Here is a 17,084-nt window from a genome sequence, read left to right on the forward strand (position 1 = left end):
AATGACCAGCTGTTTTTTTGCTTTTACTTTGGTTAATAAGGTGTGTTTTTTACTGATATTATGAAAGCTTCCACCTCCTGGAACATATTGGACTTACACTAATTTTTCCAAATCATTTCCAACTAGGTAATTTTGTATAATCATTGGTCATTCTTTTGAAAATTCTTTTTTTAAGCATTGGAATCAATTGAGAGTTAGGAACAAATGCATTCCTTAAACATACAGTAATTGTGTCTCCTTTTGTCTTACTAAAGGTTAAAACTGCTTATAAGTGTGCATGTGTCTTACGAGATACCATAAACCCATACCTTCTGCGGAGAATGAAGTCAGATGTCAAGATGAGTCTTTCTTTACCGGATAAAAATGAACAGGTCTGTAAATCCAGGAGTTATCAAAGTATTCCTAAAGCATGGTGTACCTCTCTGTACTTGTTTCAGATGCGGAATTGGTGAGGGTGATAGGTGTGGTTGAGGGAATGTGGGCAGGCTGATCTACATCTGTATATACAGGTGTGTGATAGGGCCACTGGGCTTGGGGAAGACTTGAGAGGAAATTCACAGAAGATCCCCTGATGGGCAGTGACATCATCTGACGGGCTTTTGAGGGATCATCCTTTTAAATTTCACCCTAGTGTCCTATTATCTCAATAGATGACCACACCTTCTGTTCAGCATCTAAAAATAAAGGCCTTGTAGATTTTGAGTATTGAAACTCTAAAGGATCTGGGAGATTGGTCATCAAGGCTACTTTCATCAAGGCCGCCTCTTCGCTTCCCAGCACAACTCCTCTCCAGATTTAGTTGTGGTCTTAGCACTCCCCACAGGCTCCCACCCCTGCCGGCCACTCAGGCCATAGCCCTCTGCCTGCCTCCGATTCCCCATCGACCAGTGGCTGTGGTGATTCATTCTCTCCTCTGCTTCACATCCTCAGAAGTCAGTGGGGTCGTCCAATGGCCTGCCTATCAGCACTCCCCAGTACTCTTTGAGAAGATTGGGAACTGCTGCTGGATACCTCCGATATCCCTCTCCTCACCAAGAATACCGATTTAGTGTATTTGCAACACTATTTTTACTGTGGAATCCTAGAATGCCTCCTGTATTCCATGCAGGAGCCAAGGCAAATTGCTTCCAATTTTTAAAAAATGCCCCACTTTTCCTCCCATTTGCACCTGAGGCCCCTCTGCCTGAAGGTTTCCCCACCCCTCCACAAGTGCGCACACAGAGGTTCCACTTGGGGGCCTCACCAGGCTCCATTGGAGCCTCTCCTAGGCTGGACTCCGAGGGCGGGATTTTGTCTTTCCCATCATCGGGTTCTACATGACACCTAAAACAGATTTGCAGACTCTAGGCACCTGATGAATAATTTGTGTAATTAACTTGCGATTGAGATGAGAGGCTTTTCTGTTGCCATTTTTAAAGGAATGAAATATGAATTTAAGAAATTAAGAATTATAAACACTCAGGTTCTGTTTTTGAAGGATTACTCAAGTGGTATTTGCAAACATTGAAGAGGAAAGAAAATGGGGAGGAGTCAGCCAGTCCCTGCAGAGTCCTTGGGAGCAGAGGTGTGGGCCTGGCCTGAGGCAAGGGGACATCATGGGAGGTGAGCCTCCCAGCACGTGGTGGCTAGGATGGAGCAAGCTCTGAGCACCTGGTCCTAAGCTCTCCTGTGAGCAGGAAGCCAGTCGTCAGGGAGTCTCAGGACAGTGGGGTGGGGACCAGGAGGTGGACAGGTGACAGAAATAGGGGTTGATGAGAGGCGGGAACTGTACTCATTCTTCAATTCTGAGATATGGCTTCATTTTGTTTTTTTAAACAAGAGATACATTGTTAAAATTGCATACATTGTGCTGTTGGATTAGGAAATTTCATTGATATTTTAATTATTTTATTCTGTTAAAATGTTTTTTGAAATTACAGTGTTTTTTATTTTTTTTTTAATTTTCTCCCCCATAGGTCTTATTTTGCCGTCTTACAGATGAGCAGCATAAAGTCTACCAAAATTTCATTGATTCCAAAGAAGTTTACAGAATTCTCAATGGAGAGATGCAGGTCAGTAAAGTGAGAGAAGCTAGAGACAGGAAGGGAAGCGGATACCAGCTTGGATACAGCTTGGAAGCAGATACAGAATGGATACCAGCACCAGTCAGGGGTTCACTGTCTCTCGCTCTCTCTTTTTTAATTTTTTTAAAAATATATTTTATTGATTTTGTACAGAGAGGAAGGGAGAGAGATAGAGAATTAGAAACATCGATGAGAGAGAATCATCGATCAGCTGCCTCTTGCACACCCCCTACTGGGGATATGCCTGCAACCAAGGTACATGCCCTTGACCGGAATCGAACCCGGGACCCTTCAGTCCCCAAGCCGATGCTCTATCCATTGAGCCAAACCGGTTTCGGCTCTTTTTTAATTTTCATTTATTTAATCCTTACCTGAGGATATTTTTTCCATTGCTTTTTCAGAGAGAGTAGAGGAAAGGGGAGAAAGAGAGGAGGAGGGAGGGAGCGAGAGAGAGAAGGAGAGAAACATTGATGTGATAGAGACACATAACTGGCCCCTGCACACATACTGACCCAGGCGTGGGGAGCAAACCTGCAACCCAGGGACATGCCCTTTTCCAGGAATTGAACCCATGGCCCCTTAGTGCACGGCCCACACTAACCACTGAGCCATGACTGCCAGGGCATCACTGCTATACTCTTTTATTTTTAATATAATAAATCTTTATTGTTCATATTATTATAGGTGTTCCTCTTTTTTCATCCCCATAGCTCTCCTCCACCTGATCCCCTACCCCACCCCATACCTTAACCCCTGCCACTGTCTTCATCCATAGGTGTAAGATTTTTGTCTAAACTCTTCCTACACCCCTCAGACCTCCTTCCCTCTGAGAATTGTCAGTCCAATCCCTTTCTATGTCCCTGATTCTATTATATTCACCAGTTCATTCTGTTCTTCAGATTTTTTATTCACTTGATTTTTAGATTCACTTGTTGGTATTTGATGTCTTTTTTGTTGTTCATAGTTTTTACCTTTACCTTTTTCTTCTTCTTCCTCTTCTTAAAGAATACCCCAGCATTTCATGTAATCCTGGTTTGGTGGTGATGAACTCCTTTAGCTTTTTCTTGTCTGTGAAGCTCTTTATCTGACCTTCAATTCTGAATGATAGCTTTGCTGGGTAATTTTGGTTGTAGGTTCTTTACTTTAATATTTCTTGCCACTGTTCATCACTTTAAATATTCCTTGCCACTCCCTTCTGGCCTGCATAGTTTCTGTTGAGAAATCAGCTGACAGTCGTATGGGTACTTCCTTGTAAGTACTAACAGTTTTTCTCTTGCTGCTTTCAAGATTCTCTGTCTTTTGCCCTTGACATTTTAATTATGATGTGTGTTGGTGTGGTCCTCTTTGGATTCCTTTTGTTTGGGGTTCTTTGTGTTTCCTGGACTTGTAAGTCTATTTCTTTCACCAGGTGGGGGAAGTTTTTGGTCATTATTTCTTCAAATAGGTTTTCAGTATCTTGCTCTATCTCTTCTTCTGACACCCCCATAATTCAGATGTTGGTACGCTTGAAGTTGTCCCAGAGGCTCCTTACACTATCTTTATATTTTTGGATTTTTTTGTCTTTTTGTTTTTCCAGTTGGATGTTTTTTTGCTTCTTTATATTTCAAATCTTAGACTTGGTTCTCGTGATCCTCTAGTCTGCTGTTGGATCTCTGTATATTATATTTTATTTCAGTCAGTGTATGCTTAATTCTAGTTGGTCCTTTTTATATCCTTAAGGGTCTCACTAAATTTATTGGTCTTTTCTAGAAAATTCTTGAAAAACCTTATAACCATGGTTTTGAACTCTATATCCAATCATTTGCTTTCCTCCATTTAATTTGTGACCTGTTTCTTTTTCTCCATATTTTGGCTGCTTCCCTGTGTTGATATAGTGGCTTTGTGTGCTAGGTGTTTTATAGGGCCCAGTGGCTCAGCCTCCCGAGTTATCTGAGATGGACACTCTGATATACCCCTTTGTGGACTGTGTGCACAGTCTTGTTGTAGTTAAGCCTTATTGTTGTTGGTATCACTGGTGGGAATTGACCTCCAGGCCAACTGGCTGTGAAGATCAGCTGTGTCTACGATGGGAAAACTTCTGTGCTGGAGACACACTTATGAGGCAAGACTTGCTTCAGTGGGACTTTGATACTCACTGGGAATTCCTCTTGACTGTATCCCTTATGGATTTGAGGAGTTTTAATCTTGATGGTCCTACTCTGACCCCTGGGTACACTGGCTCTTGGATCTCCAAGGAGGTGCTAATTTAGCCTCTGCCTGAGGCCACCCAGCAGAAGCTATGGAGATATCTGCAAATTTTTCTTCTTTGTTTGGGTTTTGGAGGTGCCCAGATGAGGCCCGGCTGTAAAATAATGCAAGCTGCTGTGGGGCCTTGGGCCTTCTTTTGGATGTTCTGGGTCTCTCTGACTTAGCTGCAGTTTATTAGGTAAGTTTGGATTTCAAAAGACCAGGCCATTCATATGCAAAAGCCTCTGTGCACAACTGAGATGGGGCGGAGTCTCAGGGCGGAGCAAACAACAATGGCTTCCCATCAGCCCTTTCCTAAGAGGCCCTGGGTCTTTAGTGTCTCACGGTAATCGCTGCAAGCACCTCTGAGAGAAAGCCACCTTCAAGTTCTGCCCACTGCGACAGTCCATTTTCTCCACGTATGAGTCTGGCTCCCTAGTGTCTCACCTGGAACTGGAGTTCAGAGCAGTCGGGAGCTTGTGTCTCCCTGCGGATTGAAAAAGACAGCCGTGTACTCAGTTGCTGGCCCTTTCTGCACGCACCTCCGTATCTCTGCACTTTACTTCTGCAGCTCCTCTGAGTCTCAGTGTGCTTTTCTTTCCTTCTAGCTGTAGAATTTCCACTTAGCCAGCCTTCCTGTGGTTCTGGATGATGTCCATTTAGTTGTAGTTTTGAAGTGGCTGTGCGAGGCAGCAAGTTCAGGTGTTTACTGTGCTGCCATCTTGGTTTCTCCTGACGTTTTTTATTTGTTCATAAAAGATGAGTCAGTTTTATAGGTCAAGTTTTTCTGATGCTGTGAGCTGCACACCTTTTCTTCTAGTGAGGGAAATAGATAATTAGTAATTGAATATGACCCCACAGACATGTTTGGCCCAGTAGAATTTTTTTGTTCCTGGAGAACTTGCCCCATCAGGAAAAGAAGGTGAGTGAAGGTTGATTTCTTCTAGCTCCTCATATGCTGTGGTTAGGGAGGAAGCTAAGAAGCGAGTAAAGAATTCCTTCTCCGTATCGAACAGCCTCCTCCCCTCCTTCCTGAGCGACTGAGTTTACGTCAAGTCCTCTAGAGTGCACATGTTCTTTTATGCCCTAGGTTTTCTCTGGACTGATAGCCCTGAGGAAAATCTGCAACCACCCTGATCTCTTTTCTGGAGGCCCCAAGACTCTCAGAGGCATTTCCAATAATGAACCAGAGGAAGATCAGTTTGGATACTGGAAACGTTCTGGGAAAATGATCGTTGTTGAGTCCTTGTTGAAGATATGGCACAAGCAGGGCCAGCGAGTACTTCTGTTTTCCCAGTCAAGGCAGGTGAGCAGACAAAGCTCATGCAGGAGACAAGTTGGTTCCTTACGGCTTATAATTAAAATACAGAATATAATCTAAAGTAATGATCCCCTCAGCAGCTCTACCTGCTGATACTGAGTTGGCAGCCTGTAATCTTGGGGGAGAGTAGAGTATCAGCGCCAGCGATACACCGCTACCCTTCCCTCTCCCTTCATTCCCACCCCCACCCCATCAAACAAGCCCCCCCCCCCCCCTTCCCCCCACTGCCCCCACTCCGCCCTCCCCCTCCCCCCATACCCCCCTCCCTCTCTCCCCCTCAACCCTCCCCCCTCCCCCCTCCCTCCCCCCTCCCCCCTCCCCCTCCCCCCCCCCTCCCTCTCCCCTCTCCCCCCTCCCCCCTCCCCTCTCCCCCCTCCCCCTCCCCCTCCCCCTCCCTCTCCCTCTCCCTCTCAATTTGGTGCCCAGAAGTTGGCTTTTTAAAAAGGCTTAGTTATCATGTGATTCTGGGTCTGAGCGAGTTTGAGGCTGAACTCAAGTAAATGTCCAGCTATTAACAAAACTTATAAAAATTAACAGGGAAATCCCAAAAATATTCATAGCAATTTATGTTTCTTAAAGCAAGAAACCCTTTTAATGTGACTGTTGGAAAGGTGTGGCTGTTTACACAGAAGTGTGCATTTAGTTTTTAAACTCTTATCCCCCATCCTCTCTCCCAAACAGATGTTGGACATACTTGAAGTCTTTCTTAGAGCCCAGAAGTATTCCTATCTCAAAATGGATGGTACCACGACCATAGCTTCAAGACAGCCACTGATCACAAGATACAACGAGGTGACCGGTGATGCAGTGATGCGAAGCTGCTGCTGGGTGCAGGGGCAGGCGTGCCACCCCCTGAGCGGCTGGGTCTGGGTTGGTCAGCAGGGGGAGGGGAATTTTTGTTTTTAAGTCTGTGCATTTCTGGATTATTGATGTGTGTATATTTTTTCTTGAAAACCCAACTTTTACATGTCAACTAATATTGCTAGTGAGAGTGGGAGTTGTGAGATGGCATCTTTGACTGCCCAGGTCTCTAGTCCATAGCCCATGCCTTATATCAGGGCCATTTCCCGTGGGTGGAGTACGGGCGGCAGAGGAGAAGGGTCTCTCTGGTCCTAAGTGCGCGCACTCAGTGTTGTGTGTCTTACTCTAGGACACGTCCATATTTGTGTTTCTTCTGACCACTCGGGTGGGTGGCCTCGGAGTCAACCTGACGGGAGCCAACAGAGTCATCATCTACGACCCCGACTGGAACCCAAGCACAGACACGCAGGTCTGTTCGTTTTTTAAAAGGAGTGTGTTGTGACATACTTGGCTTTTGAACAACACGGGTTTGAACTGCATGAGTCCACTTATCTGAGGCTTTTTAAAAATAAGTACAGTAAATGTTCTTTGTCTTCTTTAAGATTTTTTTTTCTCCAGCTTACTTTATTCTGAGATTTCAGTATATAGTACATACAACATACACGGTATGTGTTTATCGACTGGTTATGTTATGGTCAGCTTCAGCAGTGGGCTGTCAATGGTTAAGCTTTGGAGTGAAGTTATCTCGGGTTTTTGTGCGGGCAGCAGTCAGTTATGGGCCCCACCTGGGAGTCTCAGGGCCCTGCGCTCCGTGTTGCTGCTGGGCTTCTGCCTGAGGAGGACGCGCTTCTGTTGCTCAGCCTCCATCGCCAGGTCTGGGAAGGGGAATGCCACAGACTCACCGTTTTTCAAGCAGAGGCGACGGTCCCTCTGTCACCTGCCAGTTTGTCTTCCTAATGGGCCTGAGGTGTGTGCACTCATTAGCCAGCACTCTGACTGGGAGCAGAGGGCAGCACAGCCACCTCCCTTAGCCAGTGCTTGTCGTTGGGAGGCCCTGCTGAAACGTGCTCTCTGCCGCAGGCCCGGGAGCGCGCGTGGAGGATCGGCCAGAGGAAGCAGGTGACGGTGTACCGGCTCCTCACCGCGGGCACCATCGAGGAGAAGATCTACCACCGGTCAGTGCAGCTGGCCCGCTCTCCCGCGCGTGTGTGCGGGCCAGGACCCGCCGCGGGGCAGGCAGGCGTCTTTTATAAAGCAACGGTTGCTATAACGTGAGGGATAATGTGGTTTTTGAATTTTTTGTTTTGTTTAAATATATACAATATATATGTATATTTTTTTTACTAAAATAAGCCTTACTTTTAGTTTTTTAAATGGCTTATTGTGAGTTGTTTAAAAGGTGTCTTTGAACATGGTCATTGTTCTACTTTACTAAACTTCAAGGACTACTTCTGTTTAAACTTCATACTATTGTTATTTGAAAGAAATTTTCCTGCCTACTATAGTGTGCCATCTTTTTTTCAGAAAAATTTTAAGGTGTGACAGAATTGAAATGCTAACACATAGCATGTGGGTGTGATTGGTGTGGGTGTGAATAGAGTGGGTGTTCTGTTCACTTTGGCTCAGATGCCCATAGAGGAAGGTTGACTAGGACACCTGTTTCCTCCTCCGTTTCTCTCTGTGAAGAGGAGGGATTTGAGCAAGGAGCACTTACAGAGTGGGATGGAAATTCTGCCAGTTTTGCCCTCCCCTGCTAAAGACTATTGAGCCACATCCCATGTGCTAGGCCACTTGTGGGACCGGGCATGTTCTTCAGGGGCCTGGCTGTGAGAGAGCTGGAAACCAGTTGAGTCCTGAGAGGGAGAGCTCTCGCTTAGAAATACACGCCTTCGCCTGAAGAATAAGCCACTGAGGGGACAGGGCTGCTTTGTGGAGGGATCTAAGCCAGAGTGACAGTGGCATGGTCCTTTAGCATGGATGTGGCTCAGTAGGTGGAAGCTGGTGAGGTGGCTCCATGTGAAAACTTTGCAGAGCCCAGGCAGGGCTTGCTGAGCCCGTCACAGGAAAGGGCCCTGGTCCAGGAGTCCAAGGCTGGCTTTTGCAGTGTAGACAGGCTGTGCGCCACTTGATTGTGTGGAAAAGGTGTTTCTTGAAGTGTGATGAATCTTGGAAGTTGCAGAAACCTATGGGGTAATAATAATAATAAGGCATTATTTCTAACTATATTCTATAGAACATGGGAGACACTGATGTTTTGTGTACTTTTTGAATGTTAATGTCCAAGGCTAGAAGTTTTAGGCATTTTAACACCTGGATACCGCATTTATCATCTCTCTCTTAACATTGTTTTATTATTAGCATTTGAGGTAGAGCTGAATATTGTTTCATACCAGTTTGCTTTTTATCTTTAGACAAATATTCAAGCAGTTCTTGACAAATAGAGTGCTAAAGGATCCGAAGCAGCGGCGGTTCTTCAAGTCCAATGATCTTTATGAGCTGTTCACTCTGACCAGTCCTGATGCTTCCCAGGGCACTGAAACAAGTGCTATTTTTGCAGGTATTGCAGAAGGTCGTTTAACTTGAAGGAATAATTGATATAACAATTACAAAATGTAACACGAGTGTGTTTTTCCTTTTACAGGAACTGGCTCAGATGTTCAAACACCCAAACGCCACTTAAAAAGAAAACTTCAGCTGGCCTCCGGAACAGACCATAACATTCCAATATGCAACAAGTTCCCCGATCCTGATGCACCGGCCGGCGGTGACACAGTGTCAGCAGAGAACTCCGCAGCTGGAGGAGCTGCAGTAAATGCAGTGCCTTCTAATCAAGGGGACCCTTTGCGAGAGGCCCCTCCGATGCCTGGCACTGGAGCTCGCGGTGACAGCCTTGCTGAGGAGACAGACGCGGTGTGTAGACTGGAGGACTCACCAGTGCCGAGCGCAGAGGGGCAGTGTGCACGTTCTCCAAGATCTGGTGGGGAAAGGATCAGTGAAAAGCAGAGTCTTGCTGATAAAAGAGAAAGCTGCCAGGTCCAAACCGAACCTCTTTGGGAGAATGGACAAATGGACAATACCTTCTGTAAGCACAAGTCGAAAACAAAACACAGTGTGGCAGAAGAAGGGGCCCAGGAGACGCTTCTGAGGCCAAAGCAAAAGCCCAAGAGCTCCAAGTGCCGCAGAGACGCCAAGTTTGAAGGAACTCGAATTCCACACCTTGTGAAGAAAAGAAAGTACCGGAAGCTGGACAGTGAAAATGAGCATGAGAGCACACAGCAGAACCATGATGACTATGTTCTAGAAAAGCTTTTCAAAAAATCAGGTAATCCACTCTGGCCAGTGTTGGCTTAGTGGTTAGTGTCAACCCGTGCACCATAGGGTCCCAAGTGCCATTCCTGGTCAAGGGCATGAACCTGGGTTTCAGGTTCAATCCCCGGCCCTGGTTGGGGCATGTGCAGGGGCAACCAATAGATGTGTCTCTCTCACATCAATGCTTCTTGCGCACTCCTCCTCCCTCCTCCCTTTCACCCTATCTAAAAACCAATGGGAAAAAAATATCCTTGGGTGAGGATTAACAAACAAAAGAAGTCAGGCCATCCTGTGCTGAGTTTGCCATAGGTGTGCTGGGACAGAGCACGAGCAGGCTCTGCTGACAGTGCTGTCTGCTGGAAGTAACTTTTTTTTCTGAAATTAAGATTTGAAATGTATTGACATTTTTGAAAACTATATTCACCTCTCCCTTTTGAAGACCTAGGATTTGAAACTTTGGAGTACTTGACATAAGCATTTACAGGAGGGGTGCAATACATTAAATGATTTGTCCGGTCTGAACATTAATAAGAAATTTCCCTACATGTTATATTTATCTGATTTTCCAACCACAGGAGATTGCAGCAAGGTTGGGGTGTGTGTAATGGCCAGAGGCAGGTATCTAGAAGCAGGAAAGCTGATGGCTAATGTCAGGGGAGAACAATTAGGAAGGAGTCTCAGCAATGTGTCGGGACCCTGGGGACAGGCCGTCCTGCCAGCTTAGTTGTCAGAGGGGTGTGGTCCTGTTTAGGCCTGAACTGAACATGTCCCTGGGATGGTTCTTTGTTCAAGGACTTAAGGGCATTTCAGAGAGAAACCGTAGGGGCCTGATGCTTTCCTGTAACTTGTTATTGATCTGTTTTCCTAGCAAATTACCTGTTTTGTCTAGTTTTCAAGTTCATTTGCATAGAGACATAGAAAATACTCTTGAAATGTTTCTTTTTTTAAATTTACTTCTTTTTCGAGATAATTTTCCCCTTGTCATTTCTAATTTTCTATGTCCCCCACACACCTTCCTTTTTTCTTGATCAAGTTAAGCTAGTGGTTTGTCTATTTTGTGGTTGTTTTGTTTTTTTTAGTAAATCAGAATTTTGATTTATTAATTAGATCCATGATTGTTCTCTACTTCAAAAGTTTTGCTTTTATCTTCATTACTTTCTTCATTATGTTTTTGTTTTTATTGTGTTTTGGTGAATTTTTTTGCTTTTTATAAAACCACTTGATTTGAAAATATAATTTTTGTATTCATTTATTTTTATTGATAATAAATATTTAGGGCTATGAATTTTTCACTAATAACTACATTAAATCAGTCTAATATGTAATATTTTCATGGTTATTATATTTTAGAAATTCTATAATTCTGGTTTATATTTTTCCCTTCAATAAAAAATTTTTTTCTTTTGAATGATTCAGAAAGATAGCTTTACTGAGATATAATTTCTATACCATTCCATAGATGGCTTTAAAATTCCCAGCTAGGTGGGAAGAGGTGATGTTGGGGTTATGATCGCAGCATCATGCTTCCATCATTGTAAACAGGGACAGTGATAGGCCCTCGCTCACACAGTGTGTGAAGGTAAGGAGCACAGCCTGTAAGTGTCTGGGTCTCAGTGAGCAAAAATACTCATTGTTTTCCTCTACCTGCAACATGCTAGGCTGCGGAAGGAAAATGGTGCTTGTTTCCCACCGAACTAATACATTTCCTGTTTCCGTGTTCTTGCTAGTTGGCGTGCACAGTGTCATGAAGCACGACGCTATCATGGATGGAGCCAGCCCTGACTATGTGCTGGTGGAGGCGGAGGCCAACCGAGTGGCCCAGGACGCGCTGAAGGCACTGAGGCTCTCCCGGCAGCGCTGCCTGGGCGTGGCGTCTGGTGTGCCCACCTGGACCGGCCACCGGGGCGTCTCCGGGGCCCCAGCAGGAACAAGGTGGAAAGGGCTGCCCTGCTGTCCTGGGGGAGGCCGGGCTGGGGTAGGCCGGGCTGGGAGAGGCCGAGCTGGGAGAGGCCGAGCTGGGAGAAGGCTGTGCTGGGGGAGGCCGGGCTGGGAGAGGCTGGGCTGGGGGAGGCCGGGCTGGGAGAAGGCTGTGCTAGGAGAGGCTGGGCTGGGAGAGGCCGGGCTGTCTGCTGGGCATAGTCAGGGCAGGCATGAACAGTGGGAGGCCTCAGGGAGGGACGGCCAGCCAACTTGTGGGACTCAGAGAAACACATTTGTAACCTCACCTTCTTCGCTTTTGTCCTGCTTTCCAAAGACAAGCTTTCAGGGGGAAGGGGAGCCGTTTTGTTAAAACCAGGAGGAGATGCAGAATCACCGTTAAGCCTCATAAGACCTCTCTCCAGCTCCGCAGGCAGCTTGGCTGTGCTGTTCAGTCACTCTCCTGGAAGGGCCTCCCTCCCCGGGGGAGGTGGTGGCCCATGTGCTGAACACGCACACTGAGGGGTTCTCCCAGGAGAATGAAGTAGAGGGAAGGCTGCCATGGCTGTGAAGGAAGAGGCACACAGAAAAACGTCTTCCAGGAGGAGTTCAGTTGTTGGGAGGGCATTTTCATCTCATAGTCACAAAAACACTTTACCTGGTTCTTTCCTTGTTTAGGAGCAGGTTTGGTCAGAAAAGGAATTCCAGCCTCTCTGGGCAGCGTCCTTCGGCGTCCTCACAGCAGAAACGCCAGGTAATGAGATCGCTGTCCCCTTCTCACCTGGGAGACTTGATTGCATTCCCAGGAAAATGTAACCCGATTCGGAAGTGAAAAAGTCGCTGGCTAATGCCACCTGCGATTTGTGCTGTCTGCTCTGATTTATGAACCCCTTTATTCCAATCTAAAAGGCCAGCTAACTTCCTAACAGAAAAAGTCTTTAACTCACGATCTGGAGCAAATTCTCTATTTTGCCCTGAGAAAGTTAATGTGTGTGTGGGGAGGACGCGGGGGTCGGCGGGAGTCATACAGGGATAGATGACAGGTGGGAGGCGTGGCCCCTGCAGCCTGCGGCCCCCGGAGGCTCAGTGCTTCCAAAGACCACTGCCCTGCCCGCTGGAACAAAGGCCTGGGGCGCTTGGCACTCACCGGCTGCCGGAGCTCGGACGGTCTCCGCCAGGAGAGCAGCTGGGCCTCGCCCCTCAGTGCTCTCTCTGGTCCTCTGGTTAAGGCTGTGCTACTGAGAACCTTTGGAACTGCCAGGTTCAGGCTCCTATTTTACATGAATGTGAATAGAGAACCTTTGTTTTTAAGGGTAACACATGTAAGGAATAAATTAGTAAAGTGAAATGATAACAAGTGAAGAAGAGTACAGCTCCATGTTATTCCTGCCCCACAGCCAGCCTAGACCGGGTTAGATTGGGAGGATGAGAGGAGGAGCCCCCGGAACTCCAGCTTCCTGGAGTCAGTTTCCTGGCGCCTGCTCCCAGCCCCTCTGCTCCCTCGTCCTCTTCACGCAGAGTGGCCCCAGTGCCTAGTGTAGCTGTGGGTGTGTCCTGGTTGTTGGTTTTAATGCAGGCGGGTTTAGACGGTGACTCTCCTTTCCCTCTGGGGTACCTAGTGTTCCATTCTTCCCCGGACTGGCCCCCTGGCCCGGGCACCACGGATGTGTCCCTCAGAGCTCTGGGAGAGAGCGGGCCGCAGTGAGACCTGAGACGTACAGTGCACTGCTCTTCCTTCTGCAGGACGGCATCGTGAAGAAGGACGGGAAAGACCTCATTTCGGAGCATTTTAGTGGAAACTTGGAAGCTGTGGAGTCCTCGTCTGGGGCCCTCACGTCGTCCTCTCTGTTGGCTAAAATGAGAGCCAGGAACCACCTGATTTTGCCGGAGCGGCTGGAAAGTGAGAACGTACCCCCTCACGAGGCCGCCGCCCCGCCACCGCCCCCCTGCACGGAGCAGGACGACCTCCTGGTGGAGATGAGGAACTTCATTGCCTTCCGGGCCCGGGTGGACGGCCAGGCCAGCACGCAGGAGGTTCTGCAGGAGTTCGAGTCCAAGTTATCAGTGTCCCAGTCTTGCGTCTTTCGAGAACTGTTGAGAAATCTCTGCACTTTTCATAGAACTTCTGGTGGGGAAGGGATTTGGAAACTCAAGCCAGAATACTGCTGATTAACATTAATTTCTAAACTTTTAATTGACTTTCCAGTGGCGATTTCCAATAATTAAGACTGGTGCTCATGTCTGTTAGCAGAGGTTGGCTGTATTTGATGTTTACTTGAATGATAGCTACCTCATAGTTAAAACTTGAAGGAAGAAGAAATTCTTTGGGACTTAAGGTTTTATAAGCACAGGGGTTGATGTTTTTGATGCTATGAATTAGGTTATAAAACCGTGGGCCTGACAGTCCTTGGACACATTTGTTCCTTTTCCCAAAAGCCACTGTCCCTGAGCATGCTGTTCTCATTGAGAAGTCTATGACCCGGAATCACAAGAATTTTTTTCTTGCACTAAAACCTGTCTTCTATTCGGTGAGACCTGCTCAATAAATTAATTTAGCAATATCTGATAACAGCATTATTTTTGGTGCTTAACTTTTTTAAATGTTTACATTTATCATTTGCCACTTCAAAAAAGAAGAGATTTATCTTTTGAATCATCTTAATTGCCTATAAATGGTCTTTCTTTTAAGGTGCTGTTGATTTGGCAGGTATTCTTGTTAGTAAAGCATGAAATAGCCCGGGGTAAACAAGATGTGCTTGTAGAAGGTTGCAGTGTACTCAGCTTTATAGCAAGCAAAGTCCCTGCGGTGACTGTTGGTTTTAGGAAAATGAAATGTTATCTTCAAAAACAAAGACTAAACAAGCAGAACCAAAAGTAAGTACAGATAGCACATCCAACACACGCGCGCGAACAAACAGCATTCCAGAGCCACCCGGATCCGCAGTGGGTGCTGTGTGGTGAGCCACCCCAGCCCTCTCTGCTCGGCTGCGAGGTGACCTCCGGATTCCTGTCCTGGGCTGCGGCTTTCCGTGGCGCTGGGCTTTGTGTCAGGCGCACTGCGCTCCTCAGGTGTCTGTGCTGCTTCCATCTCCGTGGCCTTGGTGACGGCTCCTGTGGGAGAGGGGCCTTCAGCTGCTCTCACGGGCTGTCAGCTTGCAGCTCTGTGACGGTGCTGTTTGAGCCTGTTTGTCCTTGTTTCCTTCTCATTGTTATGTTAATATCTCAGCAATGAAGTCTTAATTTTTTGTTTGTTTGTGCAGAGAGTAAAAGGGAGGATAGAAGGGGAAAGAGAGAAACATCTGATGGTTGCCTCCTACATGTAGTCCTACTGGGACCCTTCAGTGCAGGGCCAGCACTCTAACCACCGAGTAGCAACGGCCATGGCCTGAAGTCTTTCCTTAAAGTCATTATATTCCTAGACTTTTTGTCCTAGAGCTATTCAGTGCTACATGTTTGTTTCTTGGATTTGTATTCTCTGGCTTGCTGTTGGTCCTCTCCTTTCGTGTATTATGCTGGCCTTCCTCCGTCCCATGCCTGCTGAAAGAGCAGCTGTGTCCAGGTCTGTACGCTCCTCCCTCTGGGCCACCACGAGAGGGCGTGGGTGTGGGACGGGCGTGGGGGCAGGAGCTCTGCGGGCAGCAGGCACCTCTGGTGAGGACGTGTTCCTTTTCCATTCTGAGGCTCTGGGCAGTAGGCTGGCCAGCACCCTCCGCTTTGGCAGGAGAAGTCGAGTCGCGATTACCACAGGTTTTCTGCTGTTCTGGGGGGATTCTGGCTTGTTCATTTCTTTTTCTCTTTATAGAGCGATTCATTATATCTCAGAGGAGAAAGGTCCTATATTTCCCTCATTCGCCATCATTATCTAGAAGTCATGGGAAAGATTTTTAAACTTGAGTGCTTGGCTCAGAAGGGAGCCCAGCTCAGGACTGTTTTGTTTCTGAGAAGTCCTCTGGTATTTTTATTTATGTAGTCATTAGCCTAAAAGAGATTGAAGTCCTGATACAGTTAGTCAGTGGGAAGTGTGTGTGTGTGCATCATTTGAAATCTACACTGTTCTCCTTCCTTTACTGATAAAGTTGTATCTGGACAGATGCTGCCCAGCTAAAGGCTGTTTCCAAGCCTCTTACAGTAATTGTGGTCACATGACCAGGCAATGGACATGAGTAGACCTTCCAGATTAGGTCTTTAACTAAAGAGTGAGTGCTCAATCCTGTCATTCCCCTTTCTTGCTGGCTGAGATGCAAGTACAAGCTTAAGCAGTGGCATGGCATCAGCAGAAGTTGAGTTAAGGTTGAAAATTCCTTTGTCCTGTAACTTCAGAGTGAAATTAATTTCTGTCCTTTGGAGTCTCTATTGCAGCGGCCATTTTTGTTTATTTCAATGCATGTGATTTACATAAGTGGGATTATATCCTTATTTGGCAATTAATTTTTCCTTTAACATTATATGCTAGATGTCTTCATTCCTATAATGACACCTCTACCTTCATAGAATTGCGGGATTAAAAATCAAGTATTTAATTCTAATGGAGACTAGAGGCCCGGTGTGCAAAATTCATGCCTGGGGACGGTATGGGGTGAATCCCTCAGCCGGGCCTGTGCCCTCTCACAGTCCGGGACCCCTCACTCCTTACTGCCCACCTGCTCGGGAGAAGCTCCTGTCGCTGCCACGCGCTCGCCAGCTGTAACCTGGCTTCTGGCTGAGCAGCACTCCGCTGTGGGAGAACCCTGACCACAAAGGGGCAGCTCCTACATTGAGCGTCTGCCCCTGGTGGTCAGTGCACATCATAGTGACTGGTCATTCTGCCATAAAGGTTGCTTAGAATTTTATTATATAGATGGAACAATCTGACAGTCAATATGCCCCCCTGAGGGGTCCCAGATTGCGAGAGGGTGCAGGTCAGGCCAAGGGAATCCACTGGTGTAGGACCCAGGCAGGGGAGGAATCCGGGAGGTTGGCCAGTCGGGAGGGACCTCGGGTTGTGTCCAGCCCATCTTGCTCTCAGTCTTGATCTAACCTATCTAACCTTGAGCAAGCTAACCTACTGGTTGGAGCATCTGCCCCCTGGTGGTCAGTGAACATCATAGTGAGTGGTTGAGCACCCTTAGTATATTAGGCTTTTATTATATCCTACCTAATAAAAGAGTAATATATAAATTAATCACCACACTGCTACGCCCACCAGCCAATCAGAAAGAATATGCAAATTAACCACAACAAAGATGGGTGCTGCTACAGAGAGTAGGAGGGAGGCTTGGGTTTTCCCAGCAATGGAGAAGCCAAGCTTTCCACACACCCTGATTGATGTCTAACTGGGCCCAGTCCTCCACTCAAGGTTACAAAGTTTCAATTATAGAAGATAAATCCCAAGAAAAATGGCAGAAGCCACAGAGCTGGAGAGAGCAGGCTAGGGTTGTCCCCAGTGACAGAGGAAGCCAACCTTTCCA

General features: G+C 46.8%; 1 protein-coding gene across 7 annotated transcripts in view; it reads left to right on the forward strand.

Moving 5' to 3' along the window:
• Positions 1-14,479, forward strand: part of ERCC6 (ERCC excision repair 6, chromatin remodeling factor) — a 75,121-nt gene extending 60,642 nt beyond the window's left edge. For 5 of the 7 annotated variants that reach the window (XM_036461210.2, XM_036461206.2, XM_036461208.2 and 2 more), the window contains 11 exons: positions 255-371; positions 1,956-2,051; positions 5,380-5,595; positions 6,292-6,402; positions 6,761-6,880; positions 7,492-7,586; positions 8,823-8,968; positions 9,053-9,733; positions 11,448-11,652; positions 12,316-12,391; positions 13,381-14,479. In XM_036461210.2, coding sequence (XP_036317103.1) covers positions 255-371; positions 1,956-2,051; positions 5,380-5,595; positions 6,292-6,402; positions 6,761-6,880; positions 7,492-7,586; positions 8,823-8,968; positions 9,053-9,733; positions 11,448-11,652; positions 12,316-12,391; positions 13,381-13,806 — 2,289 coding nt within the window. In that variant the 3' untranslated portion in view covers positions 13,807-14,479. The remainder of the gene's footprint in view (positions 1-254; positions 372-1,955; positions 2,052-5,379; positions 5,596-6,291; positions 6,403-6,760; positions 6,881-7,491; positions 7,587-8,822; positions 8,969-9,052; positions 9,734-11,447; positions 11,653-12,315; positions 12,392-13,380) is intronic. The other 2 variants (XM_045570683.1, XM_045570684.1) reach the window with 2 other exon arrangements.
• The last annotated feature ends 2,605 nt before the right edge of the window (positions 14,480-17,084 follow it).

Source organism: Pipistrellus kuhlii, unplaced genomic scaffold (genome assembly GCF_014108245.1).
Source record: "Pipistrellus kuhlii isolate mPipKuh1 unplaced genomic scaffold, mPipKuh1.p scaffold_m20_p_35, whole genome shotgun sequence".
NCBI lineage: Eukaryota > Metazoa > Chordata > Mammalia > Chiroptera > Vespertilionidae > Pipistrellus > Pipistrellus kuhlii.